Genomic DNA, 19,607 nt, shown 5'->3' on the forward strand with positions numbered 1-19,607 from the left:
TATATATATATATATATAAATTATTGCCACAGACTCAAATAGTCCCACACATACAGTATGAGTCTTATATCACTCATTATGGACACAATTAAGGAGACAAATGTCTACATTTTTAGTACTCAAAATCCATTTGGAGAGTTTTACTCATCTTCTTAAAGATAACTTTAAAGAATATATTGATATTACGATCCAACTTTAGCAAGTTAAACATAACTTTGTCAAGTTAAAGTTGTTTTTTGCTCTGGCCTGTGACTTCAAAGTTCTCTAGTTTTAGAGCATTCTAACAATACACAGTACTGAACATTCCTCCATGGAAACTTTATAATTCTGTTTGCTTAAGCATAAACAAGCCTGTTTGGTATGGAATAAGCTCAAAATCATCTGAATTCCCCTACAATGAGGAATAAACTAAAACACCAGCAGATGGGATACTTTGCTTTGCAAATGAACACACCATGTGTACCTAATCAAATAGCAGAACAAGGTTGGTGTAAGGTCAGCCAAAAAAAAAACAAACAAAAAAAAACATTTAAAGCACTGAGTTTGTTCATGCAGCTTTTGTTTAGCTTTCGTTTTAAAAAAGGTGTGGCAATCTGCACTTAAGGAAATACGGGTAGACTTTTCCACAAGTGAAGCATGAAACAAAACATTCATATAAACTACATTCTTTATATCTACAATTTATTTTAAAGTGTCAGTCCTAGAAAAATTTGGCTTTTGGGTTAAAATAAACCACTGGACTTGTTTCCAATTTTAAAGACGTTTTGCAAACCATCCAGGAAGCTTTTTCAATTCAAAATGTCAGGAATAGGAAGCTTATTGGAAGCTAAATGTCTTCAAACTTTGAAACAAAGTCCAGTGGTTTGTTTTAACTTTTTTTTGGAATGACTATGACCTGGATGAGTGAGAATCTTCACCAACTTAGGGTGTGGGGTTTTAAAGCTAAGCTGCACCCCTGCTGAATTTATGCCTTGACTATTTAGAGTGAGATGATGTTAGTTAGGTATGAATGACGAGCTTAATCCCTATTTGGTTTCCCATCATTTTAGCACAATGCCTTCCGCTACTGATGAACATGTGGTTCCCGGAGTGTGTATGACTTACAAGGCTTTGTGTTTGTCTTCAGCAAGGATCTGGTCGTTTGGCTTCAGCCCAAACCTTTCAGGGAAAAAACAAAAAACAAAAACAGTGATGGTCATAAACATATTGTGTTTCACTGATTTAAAATAATAACACAAGAAAAAAAACTAAACAATAAGCTATTGACACTTACTTGTCGAGGAAATCTTTGTCTACGACAGCTGAGATGTCCAACAAGGGATTCCCCATTCCAAAAAGCATGTTTTCACTGTGAAGTGGGAACAAAAACATATTGTCTTCTGAAATCTCCCACATAGCGGCTTTAGCCAGAGAGGAGGAAACAAGCAATCTGTGCTTTGCTGTGAAACAGGAAATCATCTGGTAGGGATTTGTTGTCTTAAATAACAGACATTTCAGTTTGGGACACACCCCTGTAGAGATTGTGTCACATGTGAGAACTTTTCAGAATAGAAACACGCATATTTATTCATAGATGTGTAGATTAACCGTTGTCTGTACAGCTATTTTATCTATACATTGACAGCAATAAGATACAATGGGCAAAGTCTCTTCTTCACAACAGATAAAAAACAATCTGACAGAAACACAAACAGGGATATTTATTCTTTCTGAAGAGGTTTAGGTGGACATGTGTAAAATCAAACTGTTATCCAACCAATCTAAGCCAAACACTGACATAGTGAGAGGATTCCCTCATAAAACATCAGTTTTAACAGCTCCAGTGGCATCTGTAAAGTATATACTTTAGATCTCACCTCGGTGTTGGCATGGTGTCAGAAAATTGTCCAGAATATCAAAGGATAAACAGCTTTCTCCTCCTCTCAGTGAAAAGCAACGTGTTTTCTGACTCCAGGAACTGGAGTTCCAGTTTGGCCAACCCTAACAGCTGGTGGGCAGAGTGGGATGGGGCTTTGGTTTCCTTCTAGGCATGTGATTGGCTGCACAGAGTGCAACTGTTGAAAGGGCTTTCTGTGCTGCATTTAAGGCCAAAGGGGGAAAAAAAAAACAGGAACACAGGAAGACCAGGGTCAACCCTGTTACGTCATCCAACAACACGAGAAAATATACATGCACGCATGTATATAAAGTTATCAAAGCTTCACATGTCAAAAGATATCCCATTAGTGGCTATAAAACTGTAGATTAATCAGTCATTACCCACTGGGCTTTACAATTAATTTGGTTTAGCAGGATTCATTGATTATTGAAATTAAGTAAACTTAATTAAGAAATGAATACCTGTTAACTGGAGTATACAGTTTCTAAACACACCGTTTGGGCCAGAATCGGGTATTGCAGGCCAACAACGACCTCAACTGCTCCACATTACTGAGGAGTGGAGCTGTTTTTCCGGGTCAATTTGCATGTTTTCTAAGCCACAAAAAGACTTTAAACCTTGGATCTCAAAGCTAATCCAGACGTTTTGAATTGAGGAAGCTTTCAGGATGGGAAGCGAAACGTCTTCAAACTTTGGAAGAAAAAAAAGTCCAGTGGATTTTTACTTTTTTGGAATGACTATGACCTGGATGACAGGGAATCTTCACCAGCATTTGATGAAAATCAGAAGTTTAACAGCATAAAAGGGGATAATCTCAGCTTCTCTGTTTTATTATTTAAAACTTGTATCTCTGTCAGAAAAAATGCATATAATGTGTTTTTTTCTAATGAATAAATGGGCAAAATGTATAGCACAGGCCATTAAATATCTGATCTTTGTAGCTCTAGTTTTTATGTATTCATTGCTACCATTAAATGGTAAAGATCAATCCTCCAACATTATAAAACACAACACCTATTGATAGCAAAGATCATATTTTCTAACACAACGTCAGTTTTGTAATACTACATGGTTTACAGTCAGCAGTGTTCAGATAGGATCAGATAGGAAGTGTTTTTTCCCAGGTCAATTGAACGCCACATGAGTCACTTCATAGAGGTGTTACATTTGTAAACAAACCAGCAAACTAGTCATTTTTCACATTCGCTTAGATATTTTTTTATATAAATTATAAGAATTTAGAATAATAAAATAGAAGGTGAAAAAAAACAAAGGTATACTTTCAGGTTGTCAAATATCCTTACATTAAAATTCTTAAACAAAATATAAAAGACAAATTGGAATTAACATGACGCACTGTTTTACTTCTAATTAAACCATTATTTTTATTTTGGGCTCATCTAACGCTGTAAACCTGTCTTTATTAAAATAACGCCATCCCTTCCTGATTCGATCTCCATACCAAACATCTTTTAAGGACAATTAGAGGTTGGGTGTATGTAACAGTTTTTCGTATCCCTGTCATGCGATGAAACGGGGATAAAACTCTCAGTCCGTTAAATGTCAATTGTTAACTAATGACCAAACTGTCTGCTTTTATCAAATAAAAGCTGATTAGAGGAGAGGAGAATAAGGTTGAAGTGCCTTCTCCCCGCAGTTCCAGCTGTCAGTTAACACATCACCGCAATTAACGGCTAGCTGCTGCAGCTAGCCGCGCCGCGCGCGTCTTAGCTTCACGAGACATAAATCTGTTTTTTTTTTTTTTACATATAAATATATATTTTTACCTTATAGTCTTTCTCCAATTCGACGGAATTGATTCTTCGTTCGACATTTTTTCTCCCCTCAGCGTTTTCAGCGGGTCTGCTGCTGAGGATTGATCCTACAGCCTCTCTTTCCTCTGGCAGGGAACAGTAGTAGGAAGCTACTCCCCATCAACCTCATTAAAGCGTAAAAAATATTTAAAAAATGATTTTATTTGTTGAAACGGATCATTTATTTTGACCAACTTTAAGATAGGCATCCTATCGGCTTTCTTAGATCGGATTAGTTATGTTTCTCTCCCAAAGGTTGCCATCTTCAACCTGGATTAAACGCTTTAATATTTAATACTAATGCTAGAAATTTGCAATCAGATCTTCAAAATGCAACGTTTGATAAGGAAAAAAAGAACCTTAAGAGAATGTTTTTCAAACTACTATGTGGAATTTAGCCTGTGTTGAAACTAAACTTTATTAAATGATCCCTGAAATTGTTAAAACTGTAGTTTCCTTAATCCTCATCAGGGAATAATTCCTAAAGATTAGACAGAGTAGGGAAAATAATCTGTGAATAATCCCTTTTAGATAGTAGGTAATATAGTCCATTTTTTAGCTGGCCTTCAGGGGCTTTTATAGAATATGGCAGACCTATTAAATTACATCATGGAAGTGGTAGTTAACCTTTAGATTAAACAGGGAGTATTGGAAATAATCTGTGAATAATCCCTTTTAGAGAGTAGGTGGTATAGTCCATTTTTTTTAGCTGGCCTTCAGGAGCTTTTATAGAATATGGCAGACTTATTAAGTTACACTATGAAAGTGGTAGTTAACCTTTAGAGAGCTAAGGATAACATCCCTTGATGACTCCCACATGTTTTAGGATTACTTGCTTAAGGTTTAGTTTTCAACATTGAAACCAGCCAACACATTCCCTTAAGGAAACATTTGAAGGTTACACTTTTAAAAAGTTAGGGTTAACCTAAGGGGAACATTTAGAGAACGTCCCCAGCAAATCGTACAGTAAATATTAGGACTTTTAAGAAGCCTTCCATAAAGATTAGAGATCACTACCTTTGAGAAACTTTGTTAAGCTTTACATTCTATAAAAGGTTCAATTTGCAATTTAAGTAGCCTTCCCTACAACCATACTAAACACAGAACTCTGTTTTACTCTATTGAAAAGAACCTGAAAAGAAAATGTAAAAGTTTTATGTGGTACAAACTGGTCCTTATTTAAAACTTTCAATGTAATTAGAGTACTGTTTGAGTTAGCAAAAAAACACAACAAAGAGAAATCCAAGTGTTATAAAATGCTTTATTACAAAATTGTGAACAAGGCTGAAGCAAAGTCACACTTTAGACCCATTGAAACCCAACCGAGTTGCATAATCTTAAAGGGGGAGGGGGTTGCATAGGCTTTAAAGGAGAATCCTGTACAGTAAGTGTTTTGAAGTTAACATTGACAGTTTGCATAAAATACCACAAAACGTATGAAAATTAAACCATTAATAGCAAAACAAGGCACATTAATTTATTTCAGATGTTTAGAGTACATCACAAAAGAAAAAAAAAATCTTGATACATTTGAGTATCTAAAATAAGAATTGCCACAAAAGGTGAGCATTTCTGTTTAGTGTATCAGGAGAATTTAGATTAAAGGTTACAAGTTGTGCTTTATAATGAAGTGTCGCTCATTTCTCTCTGTGTGAAATTGTACACGAATTGTGCACAAAAAAAAGCAAAATAAGAGCAAAAAGTGTTATTCAAACATGCAAGGAATAGCAAAAATAGCTTTTAGGACATAGGATAGGGGTACGGGTGACATTGTTTGATTGACAAGTCCAATGAAAAGAGTTGTTCCCTAAAATATAATTCAAATATTCATTCGGGATTAAACAGACTGCAGTAGATGCATCTTTGGCAGGATTCCGGACTGATACAGCTGCAGCACGTTACGGTCCATGGACCCTAGAGGCTGAGCTGTTCGTCTCTTTAAGGTGTCTGAGCGCACACAGCTGACTGGCTGCCTGGAGGCTGCACAGCACCAACCTGACCTTCCACTTGGAAATCCCTTTTGACAGACATTTTATCATAGTTTCGTTCCATTTTCATGCAAGATTCAGACATGTGCCTTACAAAATGTTTGCACATAGTTTTTCACACTTTTTTTTTAGAACTTCCTACAGGAAGTGCAGATGTTTCTTCCGTTCTGTGGTCTCTAAGGTGTGACCAAAAAACAGCTCAGCAGGACTGCAACCAAGGGATTCCTGAACAGCTGCTATAGCAGCAAACACAAATGGGACCCCTTCATCCTGAGTTTTTTCAGTGTCTAAGCAGGATTTCTTGTATGCAGAGGGGGAAAAAACATGCCTAATGTTTAGGGTTTGTGATACCTGTGTGAACAACTTAGACTAAAGTTTTTTCCTTGATCAGTTTTTATATTTGGCAGGCCAATCACTATAGAACTCTGTTGGTGCCCTAACACCACTTTTCACCACAGCTACATGTATCAAAGCAAGGAGTTTGTTAGTGAAGTTTTTACCCCATATGCATGTTACCGTATTTTTTAATTAGCCTACAATAAAAACCACTAATATAACGTTACATAGCCCAGTAATTTATTTTAACGTTGCTATAATAACATATACCAATATAGCCTTTATCATTTTGCATGTTTACATTGTAACTGTCCACATGACCGATTTTTAAAGACAGATGGGTAACAAAGATCGTCTCTGTGTAAAGGGATTAAAGAAATGCACATATTTGATCTTTTTCCAATAGTCACCTGCATGAGCATTACCACCATTGTGGGGATGACATCCCCTACCTCTGCAGACTGCGGGGTCCCAAAATTCAGCACCACACTAAACAGAGCAACGCCTTTACTGTTACACAACTGATCTGTTCGGTTCAGATTTTCTTCTAGTAGTATTTTCCTGCATGCAATAGACAGGTGGACGACTTTTGATCATTTATTGATGACAGAAGATTCCTTAATACTATTGGTGCATTGCCCTGCACGCTTTAAGATATAACACCCCACTGGTGCACATGAAGGGTGTTATGTTGATAGGTAAGAGTGAGATGTGTGTTATTATTAATGCATTATTTGAACACATTATTGCTTCCAAACATGTAATAATTCTCTTTGTAAAAAGTTAAGGAACAGATTTTCTGCTAGTTTAAATTATGGAAAAACTAAAAAAATAAAAAATCATATCCGCTGTTTAATAAAGTTCTTTTATACTACCGGTAGATCATTTTCAGGAAGTATTCAGGATTCATAACAGAGTCCCTCATTGATGACAGAGGGTAAACCACAGAGGCTGAATGTTAAGACAAAGTAATATAAATCTATGAACCTTAAACTCTGTTCATTTTCAGATTAATAGTCATTTATTTAACAAAAATGGTATCTCTTTAAATTATAAACTTTCAGTTCTGAGAAGTGGTTAGAAATTGAGCATTTTAGACTATTTAGGCATTTTGTCGTTCTGCTTTTTTACTGAATCAATTAAGCTGTCATTGAGCTCATGGTCACTTGATGAAAACTACAGACCTGCATTTAGCTTGATTACTTAGACCTGGCTTGATGCAGCCACACCTGTGGAGCCTGGCTAGAGGTGTGTGGAGCGGATAAAGCCAGGATGCACTCCTCAGGCTAGATGGAGTCTACAGTAGCTTTAACTCTTATCCTCGAACTTCATCTTTTGTGAATTAGGCCCCAGGGACCAAAACCGTGTATCACATTGATCACCATTTCTCTTTCACTTCTTTTAGCAGAAGTAACAACTAAATATATTACATCTGTGCTGATAAAAAAACCTTTGCTGTTGTTATTATAAAGTTTATGTGCTTATCAAAGCAAAGCAGAAGAGTGATAATGAAATATTTACTACAAAAATGTCCTTAGAAATCCTTAATTCAATTTAATTTAAAGTGGTACAGATTTAGAGTCCACAAATAATCACCCTCACTTTTAATGAAATCTAACCTGTGATCAATATATAAATATCTATTTTCCAAGGAATCCTATTAATTATAACTTTAAAACCCCACCATTTATAGAATATCAAAACAGCAACTAGTATAGACAGGACATAGGAGGAAGAAACGTTGCCCATATATGGATGTTGGGCAAGGCCATCGTTGCTTTGATAAAGCGTATGTCTGTCCATTAAAGTCCCAGCACCAAGCAGAGGACGGATGCTGGTCTCTTACTGGTACCAGGGGGTCTTTCTGACCCAGTGGAGGGTGCAACCTGCATCTGTCCGGATCTTAATGGAAGCTGCCTCTGCCTCTCTGACGGTCTCCTTTACTGATTGCATCAGGTTCTGGGCGTTGTGAACCAACATTTCAGTCGCCTAAAGTAAAAAATGGATTTAATGAGATAATATTCAATCAAAAGCAGCACAGGAAAACAAACTCTATACGTGTAAAGACTGTGAGCCCTGGCTACAATCAGATAAGATGGAATCAGTAATTGTGCTCACCTGCTCCGACTCTTCTTCACTGATGTTGGTGCGGCCCAACATGGTGGCCTTGACAGTGGAAAGGATTTTGAGCTGAGTGCTGATGGTGGGAATGCGCTCACACACCTGAAACAAGGTTATTTTAAGTGTCAAAACATTTCAAGACAGCCACCGTGTTAGCACTTTATAACCAATTAGTTCCTTCTACACTGACTTGGAGGAGGTTGGTCCGGATCCGTTTGTCGGTACACTGCTTGGCCACTTCCTTAGCTAGTCGTGTGACTTCGTCGGAGGCTTTGGCGATGTCCTTGGCGCACTGGATCAGAGCACGCTTGTTTCCGCTGCCTCCACGCACCAAACGAGACATTTCTGCCATGAGCAGGGCCATTCGTTTGGCAGCACCAATTATGTCGTTTCCCTGCAAAGACCAACAGAAAATGTCTAGTTTATGTTTTTCTATCTGAGAGAAATTCAATCTAGACTAAGGAGGAAATTTTGGATTCACTTTAAGCTATAAGAGAAACTTTTGATGCAGGATGAACAATTCCTATCAGCTTAATATTCAGAGGCATACTTTCGACCACTCCTTGTCTAAAATCTATAAGGTTAGAAAACTTCTCTGTGTTTTTGTTCTTTTTTTTCCAGTCTATCTGTAGAAGAACAAGAGGTCAGTTAATAGATGACAAATTAACAGGCTACAGGGTACACCTGCTTCAGTAAAACTCATTAAAGGGCAACGCCGTTTTTTTTTTTTTTTTACATTGGGCCCTTGATGTTACGTTATTACATCATGTTCTACTCACCCATTTGAGTTGTGTGTCATTTGGAGCTGTTCTGAAGATATTCCGTTAGGTTATATCCAACTAACGTCTACCTATGGGCAACGACTTATAGGCACAAACTAAACTGTTCATAATGTATTCTTTATGGTACGCCAGCATTCATAACATGTAGGCGAATAACTGTCCCCCAGACATCCATGGTTATATTTTTTATATTTATATCTTTTAAAAACGAAGCGACGTCATCCGCGTGTGCCAGCTATCAATCATTCTTCCTGTTCGCTCAACTGCTGCTAGTTTTACACACATGCCAGGAAAATGTCTAGTGCTACTACCACAAATGATCTCTCTCTCGAAATGGAATTGAACGATTCAGATTAGCTAGCCGAATGAATAGAAGGGGTAGAGTGTAGCCGCCTGTGGCCCTGGCTCTTCATAAATAAAGGGCGTGTAAAAAAAAAAAACGCCGTTTCCCTTTAACCCCTAAGCATCAGCAGGGATAATTTACATCAACATATAGTTTTGTACCATTCATAGCTATCTCAAGGTTCGTGTTTGTTTGGTTTTTAAAAAAGAAAAAGGTTTCAGGGAATCAAACTTTATGTGCTGCAGTTATGAAACGACTAAAAGGTTTCATTTCAAACAAAAACAAATGTTATAAAGTTAAAGTTAAGAAATCAATTCTGCAGAGTGTCTTTGCTTCTGAGCTTGAATATGAGGAAGAGCTTTTACATTGCTGATACAGTACAGTATCAGTAACAATAACCATACAGGTTAAGAGTCTGCTGATAATAGTTTTTTTTTTTTTTTTGTATATACATATTAGCCTGCGCTGCAATTCAGTTCAGTTTATTTATATAGCGCCAATTCACTTTACAGTTGATTGCAGCGACTCATTGGCTTGAAGGCAATCTCTTACGCTAAGCATGCTAGTAGCAAAAGTGGAGAGGAAAACTCCATTTAAACAGGAAGAAACCTCCAGCAGAACCAGGCTCATTGTGAGCGGCCAACTGGAATCTACGTTTAGTGATGACTCACTTTGCTAGACCATTTGCGGGCTTCGTCGTGAAGCTGCCTGGCAGCCACCATTATGGGCTCATTGACTTTTTCTCCAGCTTTGTGCTCTGGGAACTCCTCGTCTTTCTCCTCAGGAGGAGGAGGCCTGGGTGGAGGAACCTCTCCCTCTGGAAGAGGAGGCTTTGGAGGTGCCGCTTCATCATTGAGCTGTAAAGATCAAACAGTTTGACAGGTAAATTACACACGTCTTTTAAGTATGTTTGTTTGGTTTCAAAGCTTCAGTGGTCCTTGACTTGCATTGAGCTGATCCAACTCAGGAGGAGGTGGTGGGAAGTCTGGCTCTTGGGGCTGGAAGGCTTCCCTGACCTTTGCCACAGCTCCAAGAATCTTAAAACCCGAGTCCAAAAAGCTCTTCTGAAGGTCTGGAAATAAAACAAATAACACATTGCTATTCATCAGAGCATGAAAAAAAAAATTAAAAACGAATCTGGTTACCAACTCCAACTCACTGGGGTCTTGGATGTTTCCGGCCACAGCTTTTGCATTCATCACCATGGGAGAAATAGTCTGGCTCAGTTCATCCGACGCAGCTTTAACCATTTCCCTGAATTTTGGGTCCTCAGAGTTCTCCACCTCTCGTTTCGCCACCAGAAGGATGCGGTTGGCTCTTCGGGCAATGCTCGTAGCACCGGCCACCAGCATCTGGGGCTGGTGATTGGTCATGGCCACGCGGCATTTATCCAAGTCCTTCTTTATGGCGTCCTCAGAGGCGTCCAGCAGAGATTTGGTATCGATGGCCTCATCCACCAAACCTGAAGGGGACAAGAAAGCCCGTCAGGAACTTCAAGTTGGAAAACTTCAGTGATCACTACGTAGTGTCTTAAAACAACAATTATTTTATCTTATTCTGGGACTTTATTTAAAAGATTTAAATGGTTTATACATCATATTTCATTTAGTCTGTACAGCAAATGTAGCAGTTTTTTAAAGTTTATAAATAAAGCTATATTGAATAATTGTAAAATAGAAGAAAACAGATTAATTATTTTTCCAACACTATTTTGTCTTTCTCATATAATTTTTCAATAACACAAATATCTACATTACATTTTTTATCACTTTCTGTCCACCTTATTGTCCGCTGATCTCTGTTGTTCTGACTGTGATGTTTCTGAGGTATCTATTCAGTAATTCAGGCATTTCATCGTAAAGTCACGTTTGAACTATCGTCACACCTTCATAGTTTTGCACAATATTTTAAACAGGCTTACCGGTCATTTTTTCCACGTTGTCAATCCACTGATTCTTCATGGTCTCAAAATGTTCATACGCTGCTTGGTTGCCAGGGTTTCTCAGCAGAATACGAGCAGCAGAGACCACCTAAAAAGTTGAATCAGATACAAGTTAACAAATTGCTCATATAGCCATCAAAGTAAGAAACACTTGATTCGCTGTAAAAGTCTACCTTTGGTTTACTTGTTTGGTCCAGACCAAAACCCGATTTATTACTTTTGTAAAATAATATTGAATAACTGAAAAAATTTGCTTAAGTCCGGATGTTTATTCCAAACCAGAGATCGCTGGTCTTTATTCACAGCTGCTCAAAAGAAAAACGCCCTCTGGTCCGTTTAAAGTGGACCAAATGTGGCAGTTGTAAATACAAATTTAATCTCTGTGGTTTTTAAGAGTGGGGAGCAAACCGGAGCAGATAACCTCTCAACCATGACATACTTGTGGTGTTAGGTCTCTGGTTGACTTGACGGCAGCCTGGATTCCCTCCACCGTGTTCTTGTTTGCTGTGCCGACTGCGGCTGCCTTCTCGGCCGTAGCACCAAGCCTGTTGGCATGGTTCTCGAAGTTATTGGCTCTATCATCAAAGACCTACACAGTAAATACATTTTTTTTTTATGAATTATTGAAAAAGTGAGTCATTGATAGAGGCATAGTTTGCTTTGCAAACTGACTCAGAGATGGAACCACTGACCTCATCTCTGTTGGGTGCATCAAGGGGGGCTGTAGCAGCCACTGCCAGTAACTTGATAGGGGTGGTGGTGTCACTGAAGATGTCAGAAACCTCCTGAGTCATGGCCTCCTGCATCTTTCCTTTCAGGTCCTGAGAGGAGGACAAACATTGCAGAAAATTATCACCCTCACAATAACCCTTGATTTAATGTATTCTGGTTAGCAATGCAGGTCTACAGAGGGGCATTTCATAAAAACATTTAGACATTTTTCTTCCAAGAAGCAACCAACAGAAGTAAATGTGTAAATGTGTGTTAATTCCGGAAACAGTTGGAGTTGCTGTAGGAAAGCACAACTAGTTTTTACTTAAACTTCACTGTGTTAACAGCATCTCTATCATTTCAAAAAGTCTATGCACTAAAATAATATCAGTTTAAAAATTACTTTTCTTAACTACGTAACACTAAGTTATTTCATGAAGATCTACAAAAATTAAACAGCTTTAAGTTCTCCACTACAATACACCACTAGAGGGAGCCCTTTATCCATGTATGAATCCCTAGCATGTAAGGTTTAGAGCTTTTATTGCAGCTATTGATGGGGTGTGAGCACCAGTCTTACTTTCAAGGTCTCTTGGAGCTGTTGAGCTACAGCACGTGCTTGCGGGGAGTCCCCTTCGCCACGGGCAGCCAGGTCAGCCAGCTGGGCCATGAGCTGCTCCACTTGCTCACACTTGCCCATCAGCTCCTGCCTGTACGGACCCTGTAGAGCATTGGCTAGCCGACGGCCCTCTGCCACCAGGCCACGGATGGCTGCCTGGCCTGGAAACAAAATTATAGCAAACATTTTACTGGCTAAATGCAGGTAATTATCTATGGAAATCAACTAATAAGAAGTCAAGAATTTTGTTTTATTTTTGTCTGCAACACCAAAACTGTTAAGTTTCTGTTCTGGTTCAATGCTGCAACATAAAGCACCTGTTTCCTTTGTAGCTGGACCTGTTTGCTTCCTGCCGGCTATTGCATAATTAGAGGAATTAAATAAATGTTTTGCAAGTAATATACAATGCACAGTGCTTGCATAAATATAACAGAAACATTTCACACTTTGCACAAACTATTGCATTATCTTTAGAATTCACATTAGATCTTTAGAAGTGGACAGAAAAGGATGCATGATTTTCTGTTTACAAAACTCTGCAAAGCCTGGTGTGAAATTGTGTGCAGACAATTTACTTTTATAAGATTTATAAGATTTTTTTTTTTTTTTTAAACTCAGTTCCTCAAATGTTTTTTTTAGCAGTAACTTTACTTTTTGACTGATAAGAAAATTTTCGGAGGAAATTACAACTGAATTCAAATAGAATAAGTTTATGTAAATTAAGTATAAATAAATCTTGTTTACTTTTCTAATTTTGGTGAGCCTATTGCTTAAGTAACTTCCACTGTATCATGTTTTTTTCTTTCTACCACAATACCGCTTCAGCAAACAGCTTACAGCTGCTTTTTCAAACATAAAAATATGTTGTCCAGATTTTTTGAAGTCATGCCAAAACCAAAGGACAACACAACAGGACTTGGAAGCGTGTAGTGGATGAGGTCACCAGAGGAGTGGAAGGAATGTGGTTGAGTGTGAAACAGAAACAAGTTTAGGGAAGATGGAAGCCAGACTTACCTACACCACTGTCGTCCACAGTAGGGTTGTCGATCCAGCGCTGCGCCTGCTCCGTCTTCCCCTCCAAGTGAACGGCTGCCTTTGCAGGCCTGCTGTTGGCTACAGCCTTGTTGGTCTTGGACTGCAGGTTCTGCAGGGCTGTTGCTATCTGCTTGGCTAAGGCTCGGGCCTCAGGAGTGTCACCTTTACCCCTATGAACAGATACAGCAGCTCATTTTATTATAAAAACAATGGAAACAAAAGGCTATGCAACAAGGCAGGATTTAAATAGGAATACAAACACTCCCTATCAAATTATGGCAGACATGTTACAGTACGCTTCTTGTATTAAAACTGTATAAAATACACAATGAAAGACAATTACATATGAAAAATGGACAAAAAGAAAGTGAACTAAGGATAAGGGAAGAAAAAAGGAAGAGGAAGGAAGAGAATCAAGAAAGGAAAGAACATAGGACAGCATGAAGGAGGAAAAGACATGAGGAATGAACAAATAAGAAAAAGGAAGGACCATGACGGGTGGCGGACAGCGGGAATCAGGGAATGAATGACATGAAAGGGAAATGGGGAATCCATAAGGAAGGAAACACAGACATAAAAGAACTGCTGGACACAATAAGAAAGGTGATAAGGAAGAGCACAAGGGAAGGAAGGAATGAAAGGAAGTAAAAAATAAGAAAGAAAGTGAAACAGAGAGTTGGATGGATGAGTTGGAGGAATGAAAAAAGAAAAACACTCAACTAGATATAACAGGAAATTTACCCAACATGCTTAAGAGGACAAACATTCATGAAGGAAATGTCATATTTAGACAACAAGATAAGGAATAAACTGTAATAATCAATAACACAAATTCTCATAATTGTCCAGACCTGGAAAATACTGAAATCAAATTCCAAACTTTTCCAGTCTGTGTAGAAACCCTGCCTGCTATTACAGGACTAATTCCTGCACTGTTAGAAAACACCCAAGCAGCTGTAACAATGTATGGAAATAGATCTAGTAGATTTACTGAGACAAAGATAAGCTGACGGAAACTCACTGCCTTCTGAGCTCAGACAGTTTGGCCGTCATGGCAGCCAGCTCTCCAGCAGAGCGCAAAATCTCTTCCCGCTCTTTGGGATCCTCGCACATATCCGCAATCTTTTTGGCCTCACCCAGGAGGGCCTTGATATTCTCCTCTCCCTCTGGGCCACCGTGGGGGTCTGCGAGCCAGCTCTGTGCAAAGAGACCACAACATTGTGCTTCAAAGACATAGCTCAGATCTCTGCTTTGTGAACATAAAAAAAGTCTGCTAGCTCACCTGTGCAGCATCGATCCTCTTGGCGATGGCCTGCTTGGAGTTCGTCATGGCCTCGAGTTTGCGAGCGGCGTTTTCAACCTTGCCAGTGAGCACATCCAGGCCATGGGAAACCTGCTGCGCTTTCTGCATGGCAGCCGGAGATGCTCCCTGACCTCTGAATGGACAAAAATTGTAGGAAGGTCATCAGGTGGGTCCAGGTGGTTTCTAATAAGCCCCGGTCTGGACATTAAAAGCCTTTTTTTCTTTTAGCAGTACAGTTCCTTGCTTAAGTATAGCTGACTTTTCTCTAAATTTTTACTTAATACCAACAATCTTATGATAATTTTAGGTGAAAGAAAACACAAAGCAGCTAATAATTTTCAAATGAAAGTCAAAAGATTTTGTTTAGATTATTTTTCACAAACAAAATCGACAATCTATGTTTTGATCCCATTATTCCAATTAATTATGGACCACTTTAGGTTTGCTATAAGTAGATTCTAGATTATTCCCTACAGCTTTGTTTCATCAGAATTACCTCAGGGTATCTAGCAGCAATAATTTTATATTCAAGAGATCAAGAGTTCCACTCTTATAACAATGATCTAATTAAAACAAAGCTTTTACTTCACTGGGACAGAGAACACACTATTCATTGAGAACAAACATGGTTGAACTATATGGTAGGGAATATAAAAAAATTGATCGACATACCTCGCCCTCATCTCAGACACCTGATCAGTCATCTGGCCCAGAGTCTTGGCCGTGCCCAGGATGTCTCTGCGCTCCTTCCCGGCACACAGCTCACCAACTTTACCAGCTTCATCCAGGATCTGCCGGACGGCCTGCTCGCCAGCCTCCCCTGCAGGCAAAACAATTCAAAGGTAAGACCAATCGATTTCCAAAGTGACTCTTGGAATCAAAAGGATGCATTAAATCTGTATACCTGGTGGAGCATTTGGATCCCTCAGCCAGTTTTTAGCCTGACCCATTTTGGAGTCGATCAGTCCTAGAGCCCTCTTCATGGCCTCTGTGTCCTTTAATTAAAAAAAAACAAACAAAAAAACATAAAAACATGCATCTTTTTAACCTTAAAATACTTTCCTTTCTAATTTTCTCCCCTTCAATAATACGCTGATTGCATAGTAAAGAAAACTTTCACTCCCACGGCTGTTAATTGAACTATGTTTGCTCTGGACACACTCATGATGAAGCTGCAATGTTCCTTTCATTCAAAGAAACATTAGTCCAAATCAATTACACAAGCGTCATTATGATCCATCAGGCAAAACAATTCAAACCATGCAGCTTCTCCTTTTATATAGAAACCATCTGAGCAGACTGAGTTTTTCAAAAAGACAAAAGTAGCTTCATGGTATCTCATTCAAAGTGGATGAAAATAGTCTGCCAGCAGCCACAGATTCAACAATGCTTCCATTAAGCCCATTGTCGAAGTCTAAACAAAGCAAAGTCACACTGGCTGTAAATGGTTTAGTGAGTGTCTTCTTTCCTCCAAAGGCACATCAGAAAAAAGGAAAAACATTTATGAGATATATATATGTATATATATATATATATATATATATATATATATATATATATATATATATATATATATATATAAAATTACCAAGGTAAAGATCTATGGCGTTTTGCTTATAAAGGTTTTTATATTTGAAATCACACCCAAGGCCATTTGTTAAATGGATGGATGAAGCAATGATAAAGGTGATTTTCCACATTGATCATTTTCCAAACTGTGAGAAAACCTGAAAAACTGAAATAAGACAAAGTAAAGCCTTATATGGCTGACAGGTTTGTATCAACATCCTGCTATGATAGACAAGACAAAGTAAAAGCAAGGTTAAAAAAAAAAAAAGAGGAAGTACGGAGGTGTGAAGTAACGCTGACAGTAGGGTAGGTTTATTGGTTTTGTGTCCTGCAGCTCCTTAGAAGACTTAATTTTAATTTAAAAGGTGTCAGGATTTTTTTTTCAATGCTGTTGAATGCCTTTCAGTAGCAAAGATGATCACACTTTTTGCTTAGTGTTGATTTAGAAGGAATCTAGCACTGATTAAAACAGAAGACTTTTTTTATTAGAGTTATGTGATCTCTTTTCTTTCAGGAGAAACCTGCTTTTCATGGTAGGTAGATGTTAACCCTGAGAAAATTATCCTTAATGAAACCTAAATCCAAACTGCATGACTCAGTTAAACCAACTGGTCAAGGAAGTGGCTGCATTTATGGGTCATACATGTTGATACAAACTAAAGGTAAATGGTAAACAAAAGAAAAATAAACTTCACATATAACCAAACTCAAACTATTAAAAACTGAAAATTTATATTAACTTCATTCAACCTCATAGCTAACCACTTTGAAGCACAGAGGCACCGCAGAGCACAATGCAGCTCACTCATGTCAGACATGCTGCTGCACAACCAGGGTGTGACAGGGTGGGGGAGGGGCTTACCTTCTACAGGGGTTGAAGTGAGAACAAACAGTGAAAAGACAGGAAGAACAACATAAATGCAAAGATTTCTTTAGACATACCAATAAGGAGCAAGAAAAAAAAAGAAAATGGTGTCAACAAAGATGTGGGAAGATGTGGTTCTTCAAGAGGGAAAAGAAGCAGGAAGAGTGCAGATTATACATACAGTATATTTAAAAGGATGCAGAATTACCACCTGAGATAAAACCTCAGACTTTTCTGCTTAAATTATCTACTAAATTAAATCTCAGTAATTAAGACTGTCACTGATTTTTTATAGTAATTTAATACATAAATCCATTTCATCATAGATTCATATATTTTAGGCATTGATGTTGAGGATTGTGATTTACAGCTAAGTAAATACAAAAAACTAACACACTTCACTGAATATTTTAAAACCAATAAAAACTAATTTCAACATGGAAATGTTGCAGGAAAGGCTGCTGACTCCACTTTTTTTTTTTTCAGTAGATAGTCACTAACACCCCCAACAAGAAAAACAGGCTACAAATTTCATGGGGAAAATTAAAGACTTTTCGTTCAGCCTTTTGGAGTTCTTGGTTTGTTTAAAATTTATCATGAATCTATGACATACGTCTCAACGGGGGACAGGCTCTAAAAAAACAGAATGAGGAAAAAAAAAAAAAACAGAAAGAGGAAGGGAGAGGAGCAGGAAAGGGGATACAAGGAAATAAGAGAAGTAGGATACAGGAAAGAAAGAAGGAAACGACAAGGATTGAAAGACTGAAGGAAGGACAGCAGAATGGAAAAGAGGAAGATCAAAAAGAAATATGATAGAAAAAAAGAAGTTGGAAAGAAAAAAATGATAAAATTAAATAATTTTTTAGTTAATTCTGTAATAATCTATTAATTGAAAACTTACCCAAACCCGAAAAACATTAATTAAACTCTACATGACACTGCACAGAATCTTTGTAAAGAAGTTTTGCCTTAAAAACAGTGTTCTATCTAAGCATATTTATAGGAAGTCGTCCGAAGAAAGAAAAAAATACACAAGCTATAGTAATAATAGGGCTATTTCTTAGTGTAACAGATTTATATGTATTTACTGAGATAAATTACCGTTATGATACTCTAATTTAGGGGTGTCAGGGGGGAGGAAAAAAAATCAATTTGGTGATATATCAAATATGATATTGATCTTTCAGTTCCTAATATATATATAAAAAAACATATATACTTTTTTTACCTAAAACAATGGGGGGGGGGCTACCTCTGTACCCTGGAGCCTTTTTGCTGTGCTGTGCAGCGCAGTGCCATTTCTGTAGTAGAGGCAGTCACAGTAGAAGACGTGGACTGACTGAACCCAGAAACAACAAGGATTCTGATGAAAATATACAGCACTTGCATTTTTATCTATACAGTACATTTCATTTTGATAGCAGGGTAAAGTAACGCAATACAAAGTGATGTTACAATATCGTGATTATATCTATTTTGACCCGAGTATCATGGCATGTATCGTATCGTAACACATGCCAATACTCACCCTTATTGCAATTCATTGAGATGTACATGAATAATGAACAGAATAAGAATGATCCAGTTCTGGTGAATGTTTAGATCATCACACCATCAGTTTTTCATCAACTTCCCAGTCGGAGAAAAAAAAATAACTTGCTTTGTTTGGAAACAGTATTTAGGGTTTTGTCAGCTAGACACTATAAAAGAAACCATTTTATTAACCTTTCTCTTATAATCAAGATTTAGAAAATACCCATATTGGCATAGATAATATGTGTAAATAAAAAGTGCATGACTGGTTTGCCGCACCTTATTGGCCCAAGCATCTTCATCCCAGGATGTAAGCTGCAGCACTCGGATGATCTCATTTATCTCAGCACTCATCTTCTCAAACGTGAAGTTTCGGTTCTTCAGGGCCTCCTCGACACCCTGGCTCCCAGATGTCTTGGTTGTAACAAAGATTTTTATACCTAATAGATTTGGAAAAAAAAAAAAAATCAACAACCTAAATTAACAACAATCAGAGCGAAAGCGAGCCTTGTGTCTTGGCCAAAAATGAAGTGAATACCTGATATGAGGATGGGCAGCAGCTCTTTGACCGTGTTCATCGAGTTAACAAGCATCACACGATGTTCCTGATGTGTCAGCTCCTGCTGGCGCTCATCTATCATCTTCGCCATCTTGGTCATCCCTGCCCAAAACAAAGAAATTTTACAGAATAATTTCGATATTTTATTATTATCTCTTTTGGATTTGATTAGATTTTGATTTAAAAAGCTCTAAAACATTCAAAGCTA

At 37.9% G+C, this 19,607-nt stretch overlaps 2 protein-coding genes across 6 annotated transcripts in view; both read right to left on the bottom strand.

Moving 5' to 3' along the window:
* The window catches only part of adk (adenosine kinase), a 209,465-nt gene extending 205,578 nt beyond the window's left edge, over nt 1-3,887 (bottom strand). For 2 of the 4 annotated variants that reach the window (XM_015381250.1, XM_015381259.1), the window contains exons 1-3: nt 3,667-3,887; nt 1,274-1,348; nt 1,105-1,158 (exon numbers count right to left, since the gene is read on the bottom strand). In XM_015381250.1, coding sequence (XP_015236736.1) covers nt 1,105-1,158; nt 1,274-1,348; nt 3,667-3,713 — 176 coding nt within the window. In that variant the 5' untranslated portion in view covers nt 3,714-3,887. Of the gene's footprint in view, nt 1-1,104; nt 1,159-1,273; nt 1,349-1,856; nt 2,076-3,666 lie in introns of those variants that run through there. The other 2 variants (XM_015381233.1, XM_015381242.1) reach the window with 2 other exon arrangements.
* Nucleotides 3,888-5,802: 1,915 nt separating this feature from the next.
* vcl (vinculin) overlaps nt 5,803-19,607 on the bottom strand; it is a 30,586-nt gene continuing 16,781 nt past the window's right edge. The window contains exons 5-21 of one of the 2 annotated variants that reach the window (XM_015382261.1): nt 19,379-19,501; nt 19,120-19,280; nt 15,778-15,871; nt 15,546-15,693; nt 14,853-15,006; nt 14,592-14,767; nt 13,550-13,740; nt 12,497-12,696; nt 11,898-12,026; nt 11,645-11,794; nt 11,185-11,293; nt 10,423-10,725; nt 10,211-10,335; nt 9,935-10,120; nt 8,329-8,532; nt 8,136-8,240; nt 5,803-8,006 (exon numbers count right to left, since the gene is read on the bottom strand). In XM_015382261.1, coding sequence (XP_015237747.1) covers nt 7,860-8,006; nt 8,136-8,240; nt 8,329-8,532; nt 9,935-10,120; nt 10,211-10,335; nt 10,423-10,725; nt 11,185-11,293; nt 11,645-11,794; nt 11,898-12,026; nt 12,497-12,696; nt 13,550-13,740; nt 14,592-14,767; nt 14,853-15,006; nt 15,546-15,693; nt 15,778-15,871; nt 19,120-19,280; nt 19,379-19,501 — 2,705 coding nt within the window. In that variant the 3' untranslated portion in view covers nt 5,803-7,859. The remainder of the gene's footprint in view (nt 8,007-8,135; nt 8,241-8,328; nt 8,533-9,934; nt 10,121-10,210; nt 10,336-10,422; nt 10,726-11,184; nt 11,294-11,644; nt 11,795-11,897; nt 12,027-12,496; nt 12,697-13,549; nt 13,741-14,591; nt 14,768-14,852; nt 15,007-15,545; nt 15,694-15,777; nt 15,872-19,119; nt 19,281-19,378; nt 19,502-19,607) is intronic. The other variant, XM_015382269.1, reaches the window with a different exon arrangement.

Source organism: Cyprinodon variegatus, unplaced genomic scaffold (genome assembly GCF_000732505.1).
Source record: "Cyprinodon variegatus isolate N-32 unplaced genomic scaffold, C_variegatus-1.0 Scaffold12, whole genome shotgun sequence".
In the NCBI taxonomy this organism is placed as follows: Eukaryota; Metazoa; Chordata; class Actinopteri; order Cyprinodontiformes; family Cyprinodontidae; genus Cyprinodon; species Cyprinodon variegatus.